Source organism: Oryzias latipes, chromosome 20 (assembly GCF_053564925.1).
Source record: "Oryzias latipes strain Hd-rR chromosome 20, Olatipes_Hd-rR_3.1".
In the NCBI taxonomy this organism is placed as follows: domain Eukaryota; kingdom Metazoa; phylum Chordata; class Actinopteri; order Beloniformes; family Adrianichthyidae; genus Oryzias; species Oryzias latipes.
Window position 1 is genome coordinate 3,132,203 of NC_136256.1, and position 17,798 is coordinate 3,150,000.

At 40.5% G+C, this 17,798-nt stretch overlaps 2 protein-coding genes across 5 annotated transcripts in view; one reads left to right on the forward strand and one right to left on the reverse strand.

The window, feature by feature from the left end:
* The window catches only part of sycp2l (synaptonemal complex protein 2-like), a 51,031-nt gene that overhangs the window by 22,523 nt on the left and 10,710 nt on the right, over positions 1-17,798 (reverse strand). For 3 of the 4 annotated variants that reach the window (XM_023950328.2, XM_078938815.1, XM_078938817.1), the window contains exons 2-13: positions 16,555-16,674; positions 16,351-16,464; positions 13,625-13,729; positions 3,994-4,018; positions 3,840-3,919; positions 3,629-3,717; positions 3,455-3,489; positions 2,577-2,719; positions 2,452-2,504; positions 2,267-2,312; positions 2,098-2,190; positions 236-308 (exon numbers count right to left, since the gene is read on the reverse strand). In XM_023950328.2, coding sequence (XP_023806096.1) covers positions 236-308; positions 2,098-2,190; positions 2,267-2,312; positions 2,452-2,504; positions 2,577-2,719; positions 3,455-3,489; positions 3,629-3,717; positions 3,840-3,919; positions 3,994-4,018; positions 13,625-13,729; positions 16,351-16,464; positions 16,555-16,674 — 976 coding nt within the window. The remainder of the gene's footprint in view (positions 1-235; positions 309-2,097; positions 2,191-2,266; positions 2,313-2,451; positions 2,505-2,576; positions 2,720-3,454; positions 3,490-3,628; positions 3,718-3,839; positions 3,920-3,993; positions 4,019-13,624; positions 13,730-16,350; positions 16,465-16,554; positions 16,675-17,798) is intronic. The other variant, XM_078938816.1, reaches the window with a different exon arrangement.
* LOC105353825 (E3 ubiquitin/ISG15 ligase TRIM25-like) lies at positions 4,757-8,185 on the forward strand. The gene has a single exon (XM_020702073.3). The coding sequence runs from the start codon at positions 4,809-4,811 to the stop codon at positions 6,987-6,989; it is 2,181 nt and encodes a 726-aa protein (XP_020557732.1). The 5' UTR covers positions 4,757-4,808; the 3' UTR covers positions 6,990-8,185.

The window sequence follows — 17,798 nt, forward strand, 5'->3', positions numbered from 1 at the left end:
CCGTACATCCCACTTTCACATGGAAACCAAGCATTGATAGAAATCCTACCTGCTGTGGAACATCAGCCTGAAATGCCTGACTGCAATGAAATGGCTAGTCATCCCACATCAGCCCCCCACCTCAACAGTTTCTCACATCTTCATTCATTTCTCAACAATACATTTTAGGAACACGTTGAACTGAATCACTTCCCCCATAAGGAAACAAGAACATTTCTGAGAACTGACTCCTTACCTTCCTGTTGGACTTTGATGCTGTAATGATTCACCTCCTCCCGGGGCAGGTGGACCGTCCCCCACAGAAATCCCTGGAATAGACAAAAATGAATGTACCCATATAAGACACATGAAAAGGTTCACTTTGCCTTGGATGATCAGCTGAGTGTAAACCAAGACCCAGGACAAAGATCTCTACCAGATTAGCCTTCGAAAATTCCCAATCACCAATCTTCAAAAAACTGGTGAAACTAGAGGTTTGCAGATTATGTTTCCTCCTATAACCTTATTTATTACCAGTTTTTGGCCCAAACCCTTGCTGTCAACTGGACTTCCTGGAGGTTGGACGCTCCTTGGGCGGCCCTGGTTTGTGCTCAGGACTCCAAGGTTTTGGGCTGCTTGTCTGGGGTTGGGGTCTCTCCTGCCCCGTGCTTGGCCCCCTGGCGCAGCAGGAGGGCCATCTTTTTAGCTGGACTGGACCTTGCATTCTCCATGCTCCATGTGGCGGTTCTGCCAGCCCTGGTCTGGGTGGCAGAGGAGGGCGGGTTTCCTGAAGATGACCAGGCGCTCCACCTCTTTTTACAATTCAGAGTTAAGTCAATTAAAGCAGATGACAAGGAAGCATTAGATGCTTGCTTGACAAGAAGGCCCTTCAGGAGAGCCAGAAAATTCTGGAAAGATTATATTTATCCCGGTCTGGGAACATCCATGTTCTCTTGAGGGTTGAGGAGGTGGGAAAGGGAGATATTGGCATCCTTACTGAATGAGAAGAAGATCTAGACAAATATCCTGCTTATCATTTCAATCTTTTATGGTGGATTTTTTATGCATTTAGAAGTAGGAGTATGACGATAACCGCATCACCGCGGTGATGAGGTCATCACCAAGTTTTTTTTTTAAGTTCTGCATATGGTGCATGATTGGAACTATAATAAACACATTCATCTTTGCTGATAATTTACTTTTTCTGCTAGTCCTGTGTTCAGACTTCAAGGGTTTCTGGGGGAAATCTATTATTACTGTTCTCCTTCACTCCCTCTACGCTGCACGCAGCTCACTCTTCTCACATTTCTCTCTCACACACACACGCACGCACGGTTTCAGAAACACATCCTCATTGATCCTACAACTGAAGTTTCCGTCTCGCAAGGAAATACGACAAATTAACTGCGTTCTAATTATTAATTTCCATTCTATTCATTTCCATTACAAACTGCGTGCGTTCTTGAGTGCACGACACGGCCGCCCGCTCGAGGATTTTGTGTTGGGGGGGGGGGGGGGGGGTTATTACCGTTCTTCTTCACTCCGTAACACCAAACATGAACGCACACTGTTAGATGAATATCACTACAAGTTTTGTTTGGGAACTATTTTGTGCAGCGCAATATTACGTGTCTGTATAAACAAAGGCGGGGCCTCCTGCCCCACGTTCTTCATGGGTGTCAGTCTTCATGACTACCAGAAAGGTGACAAAGTGTCTGCAGTCTGTTTTTTACTGAGCAATAAACAATTTTCTGAGAAGATGTCTGTACCAGAGAGAACAGGTGAAACTCGCATGGAGCGATTGTATTCATTTGCGACGCGGCCGCCGGGAGATTTTGTGTTTGGCGGGGGTGCGGTTAACCGCGACACTGCTGGTGCATCACCGCGGTTATCAAAAATCCCACAACGTCATAGCTCTATTTAGAAGTGAACTATGCTGAATACAGATTATGCCGTCTGTAATCAGGAGAGAATCTTTTAGGACCACTGGAGGTGACTATCCTTTGTAGATTCACCAACATGATGGAGATTGACAAACCGGGATCTATCTACAACATGGCTGTGAGCCTGTTAAGTGGAAAAGTACAACAAGAAACAATCCAGCGGTTGAGTTCAGACCTGGGGATCATCAATGAAGAAGCTGAGACATCCTGAACCCATGTTGAAATCAATCCAGAAACTGTCCAGTTTTTCATCTTTTGGACAGAAAAGCTGTGGAAGAAAACAGGATACAATCGTGGTCACAGTCAAAAGATAATGTCTGAAAAAGAAAGAGTTAAGGTTTTACCTGAGTAGAGCCAAGAAAAGCTTGCTGGCAAGCAAAGGTATAAATCCTGACAGAACAGTCACAGGGAAAACAACCAAAGTTGGCAAATTCCCACCATTTAGAGGAAACACTTTTCAAACATGGACATATGTCCATCACGGTAGAAAAGGGTCATAAGGAACAACAGGGGGGTTAGGAGCTTCTACCTGCTCTGGTCTCCATGGCAACCATTGACGAAGTTCAGGAAGCGTCGGCAGTCCTGAACAGACAGACACCCAGGTCAGACACAGACAGGCACTCTGACAGCCAGACAGACTAGAGAGACACCTACCACCTCAAAGTCTGCATCTCTGATGTCACAGAAAGCTCTGCTGACCTCACAGCTGGAGAACCACTGAATAGATCTCTGTTCTCTGTCTCTGCGAGGAGTCAGACGGCACAAAGCCTCTGACAGGCTGACCTGTAGTTCATAGTCTGGCACCAAAGAAAACAAGAGAAAAGTTCTGTTCCATGTCTTCTGGGCGAGCCTGGCTGGCATTCCAGGAAAGAGCATGACAAATATTTGGGGGCTTGTCTTTGGTTTTGCTTGTTTTACAACACCCTGCAGTCAACAGCCTCCATCCATAGATTCCAACACATATTCAGAAAATGTCCGCGTTTATCTTTCTTAGCATTTGATTTTAATACTTTAACAAACAAGTTTTACTTGCAGACACCCTTTTTGTCGGGGCTTTAACCCTACAACACTGGGGCTGTTACTGGCAACAGCAACATAACACGCGCTCTTTGAACTACTGGAAATCTTCAATTGTTCACGCAAAGAATTTGATTCTGACGCAGAGCAAAGCAGCTTGCAACATTGCGTTAAATGCAAAGTCGCTTTCCTCTGGATCAAAACCAGCTGGTTTGTGTTAAATGCATAAACACTTTACTGTAAAGTGTTGCATATCAGCGCAAAGCTGCTTTTCTCAGCTTCAGAACCTGATTGGTTCATACATTGAGTATTTGGTTCAAGATTTTTGATGGCTTAAAGAACACCAACAGTGGAGCTAAAGCTGCAGCGTTAAAGGGATGAAGAGCAGAGATTAGATCTGGAGACAGAAGAATCAGGAACACACAAAGCCACTGGTGTTCATGAATGTCTAGCTGTTTCAATTGCGTTCCAATGATGTCCCCCTCCAACAAAGACCCTACTCATAAAAAACTCACCTCCGGCTGTCAGAACTGCTGCTGCAAGCTGGAACCTGTTAGGCATGTAAACAGATGACAGCAAGAAAAAGAAAAAACACCCGATAAGGTTTTATTTTTAGTCACTGAATGTCTCATTTAATCATAAGAAATCTTTTTGTGCAGCAGTGAAAGGGTTGACTGCGAGTTCCTCACAGGAGTTGGATCTGGTTTTGCTCATGCTGAATCAACCTCCTTTGTTCTCGGCTCATAGATTCCAGGATGTTGTTGAAGGTTCGGATGGCCTGCAATAAGAGGAAAGCCCACTTCTATCAGCAGAATTAGGCAGAACCTGGAACTAATGAATGTTGACAACCAGAGAGCAGCAATCGGAAAACAAATGTTGGGTTATTATTTGTTGTGTTACCTCCAGTCTCAACGGGAAGTGAACTTCTGGCTCCAGAGCCAGATGAGCCAGCTGAAGAAGAATCACAGACAGCTGACTCACTGTAAAACAGCCAAGGGTGAGACACTGCATAAATGAAGATAAGGCAGGACCAAAAAACAGCTTAGACACCAACCTGGAAGAGATGCCTGACCCAGGAGCTGGAACAGAAAGCAAACACTCAGAAGCATCAGCAGTATTTTGTGATTCATTCTTCAGCTTTTGACCTTTGACTGAAATCCAAGTAACCAAAAAAACACAAAGACAAATGACAGCAGAACATTCCCAACAGTCAGGTGGAGGAAGCTGGAGCTGTATCAGGAGGCTACAGGGATGAGAGCAGCAGCAATGGAGGACATGAGAACTACAAATGCTGACACTTCACAGCTGGATCGAAGGCTGAGACCATTTCTTTTTGCACTCAAGATAAAATGTTCGATTTCTAGAAATTAAGGTCATCATTTATAAAAACATTCAAAGCATTGGGACACAATGAAAAGTGATAATGCAAATAACACTGAGGTTGAGGACTCATCAAACAGGTCAGACTGGAATTCAGGGAAAATTCTTCAGCATTTCCTTCATCGTCTACATCGTTCTGCCTCCGGGTGAAATCACCACAGCGTTTCTAAATCATGTTAGCGATGTGCTGACTGACATCGTCATGCTAGGCGCTCGCACACACCACCTACATGTGTGGACACACAAACACACATATATACACAAATGAGCATCCACAAACACACATGAGTGAAATCTACAGATTTCTTCTTTAGTAGTATTCTTCCAGTGATCACATCTAACCATGTTGCTTAACTAAATGGAATGAAGTCTGACCTGTAAACTCCTCCCTCTGGTTTCTACTCCAGAGCTCAGGAAAACATTTCCTCTTAGTCCGTCACTGTTCCAACAAACGACTGCAAGCACTGAGCAGAGATTTCGCCCGCACAAATGGCTCAGTTTCAGCTCGACGAAAGCAAGTTCACCTGCTCCATCTGTCTAGATTTGCTAAAGGAGCCAGTGACCATCCCATGTGGACACAGTTACTGCATGAGCTGCATCGAAAGCCACTGGAATGTAGAAGACTTTAAGACAATTTACAGTTGTCCCGAGTGCCGACATACCTTTCAACCAAGACCAGCCCTGAGGAAGAACACGGTGTTGGCAGGTCTAGTCGAAGACCTGAAGAGGACTGGAGGTCAAGAAGCTCCTCATTCTGATCGCTCAGCAGGACCAGGAGATGTGGCCTGTGATTTCTGCACCGGTAGGAAACTAAAAGCCATCAAGTCCTGTTTGCAGTGTCTGGTCTCTTACTGTGAGCTCCACCTGCAGCCTCACTATGAATCCCTAACCTTCCAGAAGCATAAGCTTGTGGAAGCCTCTCCAAACATTCAGGAGAACATCTGCTCTCTTCACAACAGCACAAAGGAGATCTTCTGTCGCAGCGATGAAGAACTCATCTGTTATCATTGCTCAGTGGAAAACCATCAAGGTCACAATACCACCTCAGCTGTAATGGAAAGGACCAGCAAGCAGGAAGAGCTCAGGCTTAACCGGAAACTCATCCAGGAGAGCATCCAGAACAGAGAAGCGGAGATAAAGCTGCTTAAAATTGAGGTGGAAGCTATCAACACCTCTGCTGACGGAGCAGATAGAGACAGTCAGAAGGCTTTCAATCACTTCCTTCAACTTTTGAAAATAAGAATCTCTGAAGTTCAGCAGACCATCAGATCCAGCCAACAAACTGAGGTGAGTCGAGCTGAAAAGGTTCAGAAAAAGCTCCAGCAGGAGATAACTGATTTGAGAAAGAAAGACCTAGAAATGGAGAAGCTTTTAAACACCGAGGACAATAACCAGTTTCTGCTGAATTTCCCTTTACTGTCCTCAATCAACACCTCCACAGACCTCCCCAACATCAAGAGCCGTCCCCTGACGTACTTTGAGAAGCTAACGGCTGCTGTGTTTGAGGTAACACAGAAGTTCCATGATGTCCTGAAGCAAGAGTGGACCAAAATCTCACAGTCTGAAGTGGATGTTTTACTAGCACATGAGAATGAGGATGCCTTAAATTCAATGCTAGCTTGTCATTTAGCACCCAATATATCTTTAGCAAATTCCTCTGTTTGCCTGACCCCAGATGAACCCAAAACCTTACCACCACCAGCTTACTCTTTACAGGGGTCTGAACCCAAAAGGGGATCCATCACTTCATGGCCCAGTCCAGCTCACTCATCAAATGATGACCTTAAGATATCACCAGCGACTCCAATTACCCAATCACAAAATGGGTTCTCTGGCTCTTGGGCTCAACTTTACCTGTTCGGACAGGAATCTGTGACCTCATGCTCAGATCTTCCTCGCATGTCACCGGAGTCTGCTGCTCCCCTTCCCTTGGCTTCAATTGACCTGTATACAAAGAAACCCATGGATTCAGAGTGTTCTACAGCTTCCTCTTACTCAAAGAAACATAGTACTTCCCCATCAGCTCAACCATCATCAAAATCTCCAGATGACCGTCTACCATTTGCAATCAACCCGCCACGCAAAGAGACTTTGCCTTTACACGCTACTCCAGTTTACCTATCACCACATGAGCCAAAAACAACAACAGACTTCCTACAATATTCCTGCCAAATCACACTGGATCCAAACACTATGAACAAATCTTTGACACTTTCTGGGGAGAACAGAAGAGTAACTCGTGAGAAGAAAAAGCAGAGGCTCTTTAACCATGCAGAGAGGTTTGCAGATCAGTTCCAGGTTCTAAGCCGAGAGAGTCTTACTGGCCGCTGTTACTGGGAGGTGGAGTGGAAGGGGATGGTTTCAGTGGCCGTTTCATATAACAACATCAACAGAAAAGGACAAGGAAGTGGGTTTGGAGAGAACGACAAGTCTTGGGCTTTATACTGTCACAATAACAAATTCATACACAACAGCATGTACACTGTCCTGACAAGCTCTCCATCATCCAGAGTGGGAGTGTACCTGGATTACAAGGCAGGAATTCTGTGTTTTTACAGTGTCGCTGAAACCAGAACACTACTCCATAGAGTTGAAACCAAATTTGCACATCCACTTCATGCTGGACTTTGTGTCAGTTCTGGAACTGTTGAGATACTTCAACTACGGTAGACTAGTTTCTAAAAAGAAAAACAAGCATTTCATGAAAAAATATCAAAAATAAACCCCTCACCCTAATTCACCAAATCAGGAATGAAGCTCGAGCTCAACAGGATCCTAACCACTGGAGTGGGACATCTGACTCCTGAAAGTCTTTTGAGCTTCATAGGTTGTACCGCTGAACCTCCATGAACTAGACTTGACTTTTCCTTCCCATCTACATTTGCTTGATTACGTCTTGTTGGAAAGACTGTTTCCTCTCAATGAGACACCAAAGCTACCCACTACAAATACTTGATGGAAACTGCAAAAATGTTCTGTCAAGACTCTTTCTACAGCTTCTGCCTCAAGTACAAAGTGAATCTCGTCTCTCAAATGAACAACAACCAGATCAAGTCCCCCCACTCCCCTCCACCAAAACTGGTTTAAATGGGCAATTCATCATTCGATCAACTACCATTGACTGATAGCTTTCTGTCATCATCATTGGCTTGGAAGCAGTTATACATATATACCAGATTGGCTTTATTGTATTGTATTTTAAAGTCATGTTCTCCTGTTGGTTAAATCTGATCGCTGAGACAAGCTTTGTGGAAAAACAGGTGGAGGAGTTACTAAAGTCCAAAGGAATTTCTCTGGACACTAACATTGTGGAGATCTGCAGACAGCTCCCCAGGAGAAGAGACAAACCAGCAATCCTCTTAAACTTTGTTAATCAGTAACACAAAGCAGCTTTTTTGAAGCAAGGAAGAAATCTGAAGGTAACCAACGTTTCCATGAATGAGAACTCACTAAAAAGGAATACCGACATCGCCAGAAGAGCACGTTATTTGAAAAAACTGGAGAAAACTTAAGGAACCTGGGTAAAAGACTGCAAAATGTATGCCAAACTTTGTGGCTCCCTGAGCAGTCCAAGGTTATTATCAAAAGCATGGACTTGGAAAAATATCTACCCTGGTCTAAACAAGAGATAAGTGAAGATGCTGGTCTTACGAGGTGAGAAGACGAGGAAACGAAAAACACTTTTTTTAACAGTCACCTGCAACCAAACGACTTACAGAGATCTGAATGGTGAGCAAACCGACCTTCAAATATTCAGTGATAATGCCAACAACGTTCAAGACATCGACCCTGATCAATTCTTTTCCACTGTTAATATAGACTGCAAATATTACAGCATTGATTAAAACTATTAACCCAGAAGGAAAGCTGTCAATCATTCATAGTATACCAACTTTGAAAACATCAAGGCCTATGTATAGAATATGGAACATTCCTTTAATATTATAACCATCTGAAACTTGGTTCAGACGCGACAAGGACGCTGACTTTGAATTGGAAAACTATGAACTTAACTATGTGAACAGAGTAAACAAAAAAGGTGGAGGAGTCGCAATATATGTGAAAAAAATACAAAGTTTACAGTAATTGATAAATTGTCTGTCGCAGTGGATGGAATACTGGAATGTCTTACAATTGAAATATGTAACAATTCAGGGAAAAATTTCATTATAAGCTGTGTTTATAGGTCGCCAGGGTCAAGCTTAGAAGTGTTCAGTGACTGGATGGAAAAGATGTTTACCTCTCTAAATTACAAAATATTATACATCTGTGGAAATTTTAATATGGATCTGATCAACCCCAGCAAACATAAAGCCACCGACGACTTTATCAGCAGAATGTATGGAATGAGTTTATATCCAACCATAACAAGACCCAGCAGAATCACTACTCAAAGTGCTACTCTTATTGATAATATTTTTACAAATAATATTGAATACACTCATATGAGTGGACTAATGATATGTGACATAACTGATCATTCACCAGTTTTTGTACTATTTGACATCAATGTAAAGACAAAGAAAATTATTAAAGAACTAGTCTATAAAAGGTTAGGAAATGAAAAAACTATAAATTCTCTAAATAATGACTAATACAGACAAAACTGGAACTCTGTGTACAGAGAGAAAGATTTCGATATTGCTTAGGAAATTTGTTGTTTTTTTAGAAATATTTAGCTCACTTTACAATAAGAACTGTCCAATTTATAAATTCAAGAACAAATTTGCCAAATGCCCTTGGTTAACCACTAGTCTACAAAATGCTTGTAAAAAGAAAAATAACCTCTATAAATACAGAGGACAAGAGAAAGTGAACAAAGATACAAGTCATATAAAAATAAACTAACTAAAATAACACGTTACAGTAAAAAAGTGTACTTCAATAATCTACTGAATGAAAATAAATACAACGTAAAGCGAGTTTGGGAATTATTAAATAACATCATTAAAAATGGGACAAAAAAGCGAACTTATCCAGATTACTTTACAGATGAGAAGGGTCAAAGCTATGACATCAATGTAGCAGCAAACGGTCTCAATAACTATTTTGTAAACGTGGGTCCAGAGTTGGCAGCAGAAATTCCAAAATGCAAAACCATCAAAGACAATAATCCACCATGGAAATGATCCCAAACTCAATATTTATCTCTGATGTGAACAAAAACGAGCTGATGTCAATGTAAATAAATTGAAGAGCAAAAACTCAAAAGATTGTGAGGATATGGGTATGAAGGTGGTGAAAAAGGTCATTTATAGTTTATCTAAGCCTCTGACATACATATGTAACTTATCATTACAAACTGGGAGATTCCCAAACCAAATGAAAATAGCCAAAGTGATTCCCATCTATAAGAGTGGAGACAAACACCAATTTACAAACTATAGACTGTTTGTCTTCTTCCACAATTCTCAAAAATTTTAGAAAAAATATTCAATGATAAATGGGTTTTATTTATTGATAAATATAACATTATAAATGAAAACCAATATGATTTTAGAGAAAATAGATCTACCTGATTGGCTATCATTGATGCTGTGGAGGAAATCCCAAATGCTCTGGACAAAAAGAAATATGCAGCTGGAATTTTCATTGACATAAAAAAGCATTTGATTCTCAATCATTACATCCTACTTGACAAACTGGAAGTGTATGGGATAAGAGGAATAGCGCTAACTTGGGTCAAAAGCTATGGTAACTTCAACGATGAAACCAAATAATATAAATAATGTGTTATTTGAAAGTGTTACAGAAATCAAATTCTTTGGGGTTTTTATCGATGAGAAACAAATTTGGAAGCCTCACATCAGACACATACAAACTAAAGTCTCCAAAAGTATTTCAATAGTAAATAAATCTAAACATATATATGAATGCAACAGTAGATATTTATTATAGTGCTCCTTAATATTACCATATTTCACCTTCTTTATAGAAATTTGGGGGAATAATTAAAAGAGCTCACTACATCCTCTCTTCTTACTTAAAAAGAGGCGTCAGAAATGTACATAAAGCCCATATCTTGATCATACAAACAATTCATTTTATCAATCCAGACTTTTCAAACTGTATGACTTTGTGGATTTTTACACCAACAACTTCTATCCAGAGCCAGTGGGAAATCGTTACCATTCAATATCCAAAAACAGTTCTTACAAAATGAAGGAGGAAGAAACTGAGGGGATGTAGGAACGTCAAGATCAAACTGATAAGAACCACAAAGAAAAGTTTCTGTGTGTCGGTGTGTGGCACTAAACTGGAACGGGTTCAGTAATGAGCTCAGATAATGTTAAATATCCAAATATTAAAGAATATGAATAAAGAAACTCTGATTTCAGGATATAAAGAAAGAGTTTAAGGATTTTGAATAAAATCCAAACACATGTGTGGACTTGATGGTGGTGAAATAATCAAAGATCTTTTAATTACAACCAATGAGTATTTCATTGTAATGTGCAATAATGATTAGTGAAATATTTGAATTACATTTGATTTTCTTTACTTGATCTGCAATGTGTAGCAATAAATCGGGGTTTAATGTGATCGCGTGTTCTAATGGTAATCAGGGATTATAACATATCGGTTATCTAAAGTGTGATTATTAATGTTTACTGAAAAGATGTAAGAATTCTTTAGGATAATCAATAAGCACTCGATGTTACTTGATAACTGGATCTGCAATGTGTAGCAATGATGTTTGGATTTAATGAAATGCTAATATGATTATAAGCAGTGAGTTTTACATATCTGTCATATGATGTATGATTCATGTAACTGTTTACCGTAATGATGGATGAAGATTTTCTGAAGATAATCAATCATTAATAGGCACTGGAATTTGTAACTTGAAAGAATCTTTCGGATCAAAACTCAACTTGACTTTAGTTAATGATCACTAAGTTAGTTTAAACAAATGTGATTTAAGTATCTTTGTTGATATTTAACAATGCATTTCATCATTTCTGTAAAGAACTTGATAAATCTGTAATTGTTTTTTTGTTTGTATTAACTAGAATTAATAATCAAATCAAATATCAACTTGTTGTGCCAATGTTCCAACATCTGTGCCGATTGAGGTCTAGAGGTTAAGTAGGGACTGGACAGTTCTTTTAATACAGGCAAAAGAAAAAAAAAACCTTTCAATGTCCATAATTTTACTTAAATCCTAAACTTTGATCTCTTTTATTCCCAGCTGTCAAACACATGGAATGGTTTGCACATGTGAACACGACAAATGTCTTGAACATCTCACCTGCAGCAAGGGCCATACTTGTCCATGTGACTTACCTGCTCAATGTAAAATGATCTGGAAGATGTGATTTTTGCTTTCACAATAATAAATCATAATGATAAATCACTTGCTTGTTCTTGTTTGATTGTTGTAGAACTCTGACACTTGATTATTTGTCATTGGATAAACACATGATGTATGATAGTTATGATGATGCAAGTGATAACCATGATGTTAAATAATAATAAACATGATTATCAATATAAGAGTGATGGTGACAGCTGGATTGCTGTGGGTGATCCGTCTTGCTTGAACCCAGAGTTTCTGAACAAACCCATATCCACCCAGATGGACCACGGCTGATCAGAATCTGGAGGTGACCCTCAATAGTTTTCTAAAAAATAGCTCTTTAGAGAACCACCACTTCTCCATGCCAGAACACCAATGGTTTGTTTTAATCCTATTGCAGTCTCCCGTCTGAACTTTCAGATTACTTGAGCCCCTTTCATTCATTTCTTCATTCTCTAATCAGTTTTTCCCTTTTGGGGTCACCTATCCCGGCCACTCGTGGGCGAAGGCCGTACAGCATTTTTAAATACTTGGATTGTTTTTCTTAAAGAAAATAAACAGGATTATTTTGCTCCAGTCATTCGCTGGCATCATCAGGTTTCAGCAGTGGCAGTTTTTCCTATAGGCAACGTGGGCGGCTGCCCAGGGCGCAATCTTGTAGAAAAAGAAAAAAAACATTGCCAGTTTTTTTTTTTTCCCTCTTGCAGAAAAAAAATATAGACAAGAGTTTGCATCAAAGTGAATTAGTTTCCATGATCTCTTTCATCTTAACTCTGGGTGTTTGACAAACGTTAAAGTCTATTCGAGGTTGTGGAAAATCGACAAAGATCAAAGGAAACATCAGCGTCCACTTTAGAAATAAGAAAAAAACTCCAAGGACAAAGGAATGCAGGCGGTGTCCAAAATTAACACTTAAGGCAGCAAATACAACCAAATTTACTGTTGCAGGAGTACAATTTGGAGCAACATTTGGATAATGAAGGTAATGAAGGCTTAATTAGACTAGTCTTGTTAATTATCCTATTGGTGGATTTCATCTAAGCTTCTCTGCCATTCTCGTATTCAGTCAATGCTTTAGATCAAATCAAACTTTATTTATACAGCACTTTTGCAACTCAGGTCACTCAAAGTGTTTTGCATAAGTATATAATCAAATTTAAAAATAAACAAATGTTTAGTTTAAAATCTACACAATGTCAACCTCATGGAGGCTCTTTGTAGACCTGAACCTCATGGAGGCTCTTTGTAGACCTGAACCTCATGGAGGCTCATTGTAGACCTAAACCTCATGGAGGCTCTTTGTAGACCTGAACCTCACGGAGGCTCTTTGTAGACCTGAACCTCATGGAGGCTCTTTGTAGACCTGAACCTCACGGAGGCTCTTTGTAGACCTGAACCTCACGGAGGCTCTTTGTAGACCTGAACCTCACGGAGGCTCTTTGTAGACCTGAACCTCATGGAGGCTCTTTGTAGACCTGAACCTCATGGAGGCTCTTTGTAGACCTGAACCTCACGGAGGCTCTTTGTAGACCTGAACCTCACGGAGGCTCTTTGTAGACCTGAACCTCACGGAGGCTCTTTGTAGACCTGAACCTCACGGAGGCTCTTTGTAGACCTGAACCTCACGGAGGCTCTTTGTAGACCTGAACCTCATGGAGGCTCTTTGTAGACCTGAACCTCATGGAGGCTCTTTGTAGACCTGAACCTCATGGAGGCTCTTTGTAGACCTGAACCTCACGGAGGCTCTTTGTAGACCTGAACCTCATGGAGGCTCTTTGTAGACCTGAACCTCACGGAGGCTCTTTGTAGACCTGAACCTCACGGAGGCTCTTTGTAGACCTGAACCTCATGGAGGCTCTTTGTAGACCTGAACCTCACGGAGGCTCTTTGTAGACCTGAACCTCATGGAGGCTCTTTGTAGACCTGAACCTCACGGAGGCTCTTGGTTCAATGAGGCTCTCCATCATCAGACACATTCATGCTGTAAAGGCAGAGAGGTGCTTACCAGAAAGAAGTCAAAGAACTCTTCTACAAGGTTCATCAGAGAGGCAGAGCCTCTGTGGAGGTCAGAGGTCAGCAGCTCTTGAACTGTTTGAAACCACTGCACCACCTGCAGAAAAAAAAGTGAGTGAACATGAAGAAAAGACACTAGAAGAAACAAAGGTTTGGCCAAACTGAGCAAGGTAGCTCGGTTGGTAAGGTGAGAGGCTACCACACAGGAAACCAGGGTTTGATTCCCGGAGGGGAATAAACAATGGTACTGGGGCAATTACCATATCAATGGCGAACAATTAACATCACCAAGTGAGGGCTCTTGGGCAAGACCTTTTACGCGGTTCAGCTGCAGCTCACCACTCCCCCAGGTGTTGGGTCAAATGCAGAGAACAAATTTCCCATTGTAGGATAAATACAGTATAATAAAACAAAATAAAAAATAATAATTGGATTATTTCTGTAAGGAACAGATTACAGGGGAAAAGAATCATTCTGGAGCTGAGATGAGTCTGGTGCGACATCTCCTGGATCTTCAGGAGATCTGGGGAAAGCACTTGGACAAAAAATGAACACAAACCTGCTACTGATCAAAAGGTTAAGAGTGTCAGAGTGAAACCTGCCGCTTCAGAAATAAAGACGTTAGCCTATGCCAAACAACCAGGTGACACGCACGTGACATCAGTCTAACCAGTCAAATCACTAAACAAGTTAATCGAATCAAACTTTATTTATGAAGCACTTTCATGTAAAACATAACACAAAGTGCTTAACACCAGAACAAAACAAGCACAACAATATGAAAATTAAAATAAAGCCCCCATCCCCACCCCACATAGAACCCCAAATTCCATTCATGCCTCCACCCCTTAAATGATGGAGATAAACATTTTGGATAGAGGGACCCATTTAACGTTGATCTTTTTACTGTGCATGGAGTGCATAAAGCTTTAACCCTTCTGCTATTCATTCATTCCTTCATGAATGAAGTGAAGATCACAAATCATTGAAGAAAAAAGGTCCAGCGCACTGTCTAGTGGGTCTAGATGACCCAACTCCCAATGTCAAAGTGCCTGGGATAGCACAAGGGTTAAATGTCCAGCCAAACATTTAACTTTCAAGTCTGGGACCAGTTGAAAGAGTTCCTTTACTCTAATAATATTTTCTCTAAATTTCAGTAAGGTTTAAGAAAGAAAAAATAAATAACAGAACAAGCACCGCTATGAGGGTGATAAATGAAATCATTGTGGCACAAAACTGTACTGTGCATCACTCTTTTTTAGCTTTTGACACCGCTGACCCTTATTGACCCACATTATTCAGCCTTGGATTGTCAGAGCACGCAGTTGCATGAATAACAGGACCCAATGCAATAAATATGAAGCTCTCTGTTCTAAAATTGTTACTGTCCAAAAGGGGGTTGCCACAGGGCTCAGTTTGATTTGGGTCAAATTATGCTAATCTGCATTTTTATGCTGATGACACAGTTATTTACTGTTATGGGTCATCTCTTGCTCAGGTGATTGAAACCTTGCAGAAAGTTTTTGTTGCTGTCCAGCATTCAGTTATTCTGTTAAAATTAGTTCTCAGTGCTGACAAGACTAAACTAATGTTTTCCAAATCAAAGAAGGTCCCTGAAAAAAATACCAATGGTTTCCACCTTGGATGGAAATGTCAGAGGTGGTTCACAAATACAAATACCTTGGTGTCTGGATTGACGACTCCCTCACCTTTAAACCTCACAGAAGAAAACTTGTAAAAAAAAAATAACCTAAAACTTAAACTTGGCTTTTTCCTCCGTAATAAGTTGTGTTTTTCTTTTGAAGTAAAAAAGCGTCTTGTCACTGCAACTTTTTGTGCTGGATTATGGTGATATTCTGTATATGAATGCCTCGTCTTCATGTCTCCAAACGTTGAACCATGCACCATGCTTCCCTGAGGTTCATTACCAACAGTAGATCCATGACGCATCATTGTGACCTGTATACAAGAGCACAAAGGCCTTGCACTTCACTTTGTTTTATATTTTTTATGTGCTATTTTACCTATATTATGACTGATTTTATATTCATGTTTCTCTTTGCTTATCACTTGTACCATTTTATTTTTCTTATGTTTTTTTTTTTTACTAAATTGATATTGGTGTACATGCAACTGACTGCAGGAGGGGGTGGGGGATTGGGTTTTGAATTTATTTGTATTATGTTTTAAAACTGAAAACTTAAATTTATAAAACAAAAAATATAAAAAGATTACAATGGCCTTCTCTGGCCACTAGGAGGCAGAACATTGGTACACTTTTATTTAAAAGGCCTTGCTTGGATCACTCCCTCCCTACATTTGCTCCTTAATCACAAGAAGTGTGGAATCTTACTCCTTAAGATTTAAAGACCAGCTGTTGCTTTCTGTTCCATTTGCTGCACAGAGCTGGAAAAAAGCCTTTGTCCAGTCTGCTCCTATTACTTAGAATATTCTGCAGAAAGACGGGGAACTAACTGAACTGGTATCTTTAAAAAATTTTAAGAACAATCTCAAAGCTTTAGAGACTGAAACAATAATAATGAGCAACTGCTTTTCATGAAGTATGTGGTTTGATGACGTTTGTTTATGTGTATCTTTGTGTTGAAATATGCTGCCTCTTGGCCAGGACTCCCTTGGATAAGAGGTTTTTCATCTCAACAGGATTTCCTGGTTAAATAGAAGGTTTAAAAATATATATAAATAAATAAAAATGATCACCTTCCCGGTCAGTCCGCTGTCAAGAAGCTCCAGTAGTTCATCTGTGTTACCTGACAGAATGTCAAAAGACTTTAACACAAGCAGAACTCTGCCAAAATGGCACTGACCCAAATCCTAAAACAAAGATCAGGGTGTGAACATCAAAATCAGCAAATCACCAACAACTTTTTTCAGCATCCCTTAGAGCATCACCAAACTCGTTACCTCGGCAACCAGCTGATCCATCCTGACCAGTGTGGTTCTGCTGAGACCCTCGGAGCGGAGTATCAGCACCAGACGAGCCAGGTCTGCATGTGCCAGACAGTTTTCCACCTGCACCTCCAACTGAGAGGCAAACACAGGTCAACATGCAGAAACACACACCTACACAAACACAGAAATAATACATCTACAGGCATCTGTGCACACGTGTCTTCTAACTAATCAGTTCATATGTTGAAAGGTATCTGCCATTTTTCTGTAATGTTAACAAAAGCAGCTTCTGTCCTTCCTACTTTTGTTGATTCATAATAAATAAACTTTGCAGTAAAAGTACACCAACCAAAGATAGTGTAGGACCTGAGCTGTGAAACAAGGACGTGCTAACGGAATTATGACCTGAAGGCCCTTTTTTCATCAGAACCAAAATGTTGAGTTTGGGAACAACAGCAGCTCAGCCACCAAGTGGTAGACCACATAAACTGATGGAGAGGGGTCAGAGGGTTATGAAGAACAAAGAGGTCAACGACTTTCTGCAGTCAGTGGCTACAGAGCTCCAAACATCATGTGACCTTCAGATCAGCCCAGGTACACCACGCAGAGAGCTTCATAGAACGGGTTTCCATGGCCGGCTGATAATTTGTGTTTGGAACGTGGGCGTGGGGTGGGGTGGGGTTGCTCAGTCCAGTTCTCTCATACAGTAAATGGTTTTAAGTTTACTGAAAGTTTTTCTAAAATTCTAAACACTTTAGGGGTTTGCTTTATAGCAGATGTTAGTCACTTGTATTCTATTCAGTTTTGCTTTAACCCTTGTGCTTTGTCAAATAATAAATTTACTGAAGATAACAGCCACATCTGTTCATATTTTTTACAGCTTGTTTTCTTGATATAAAGACTTAATTTTCTTGATATAAAGACTTAATAATTTGTTATCACACGAAAACAAACTTTTCTTAAGACATGAGAATACAATTTTCCTTATTTGAAAATCAATACACAACAGCTAGTTGTAAATGTGAACGTAATTAAATGTCCAGCCAATCATTTAACTTTCCAGTGATTGTGGGTGGGCTCATTAAGGAATGGGTTACAAGGTGAAGGTGGGTGATGTCAAAATGCCCAAAGTGAAGTGATTTAAAGTTCTGCTGTACTCCACAGCAACAGATTCTGATTCTGCGACCTGTTGAGTGACAGCCAGATGCACAATGGCCTAAAAAAGCAGCATTTGTTGTGAGGGGAATTTTCGTGCC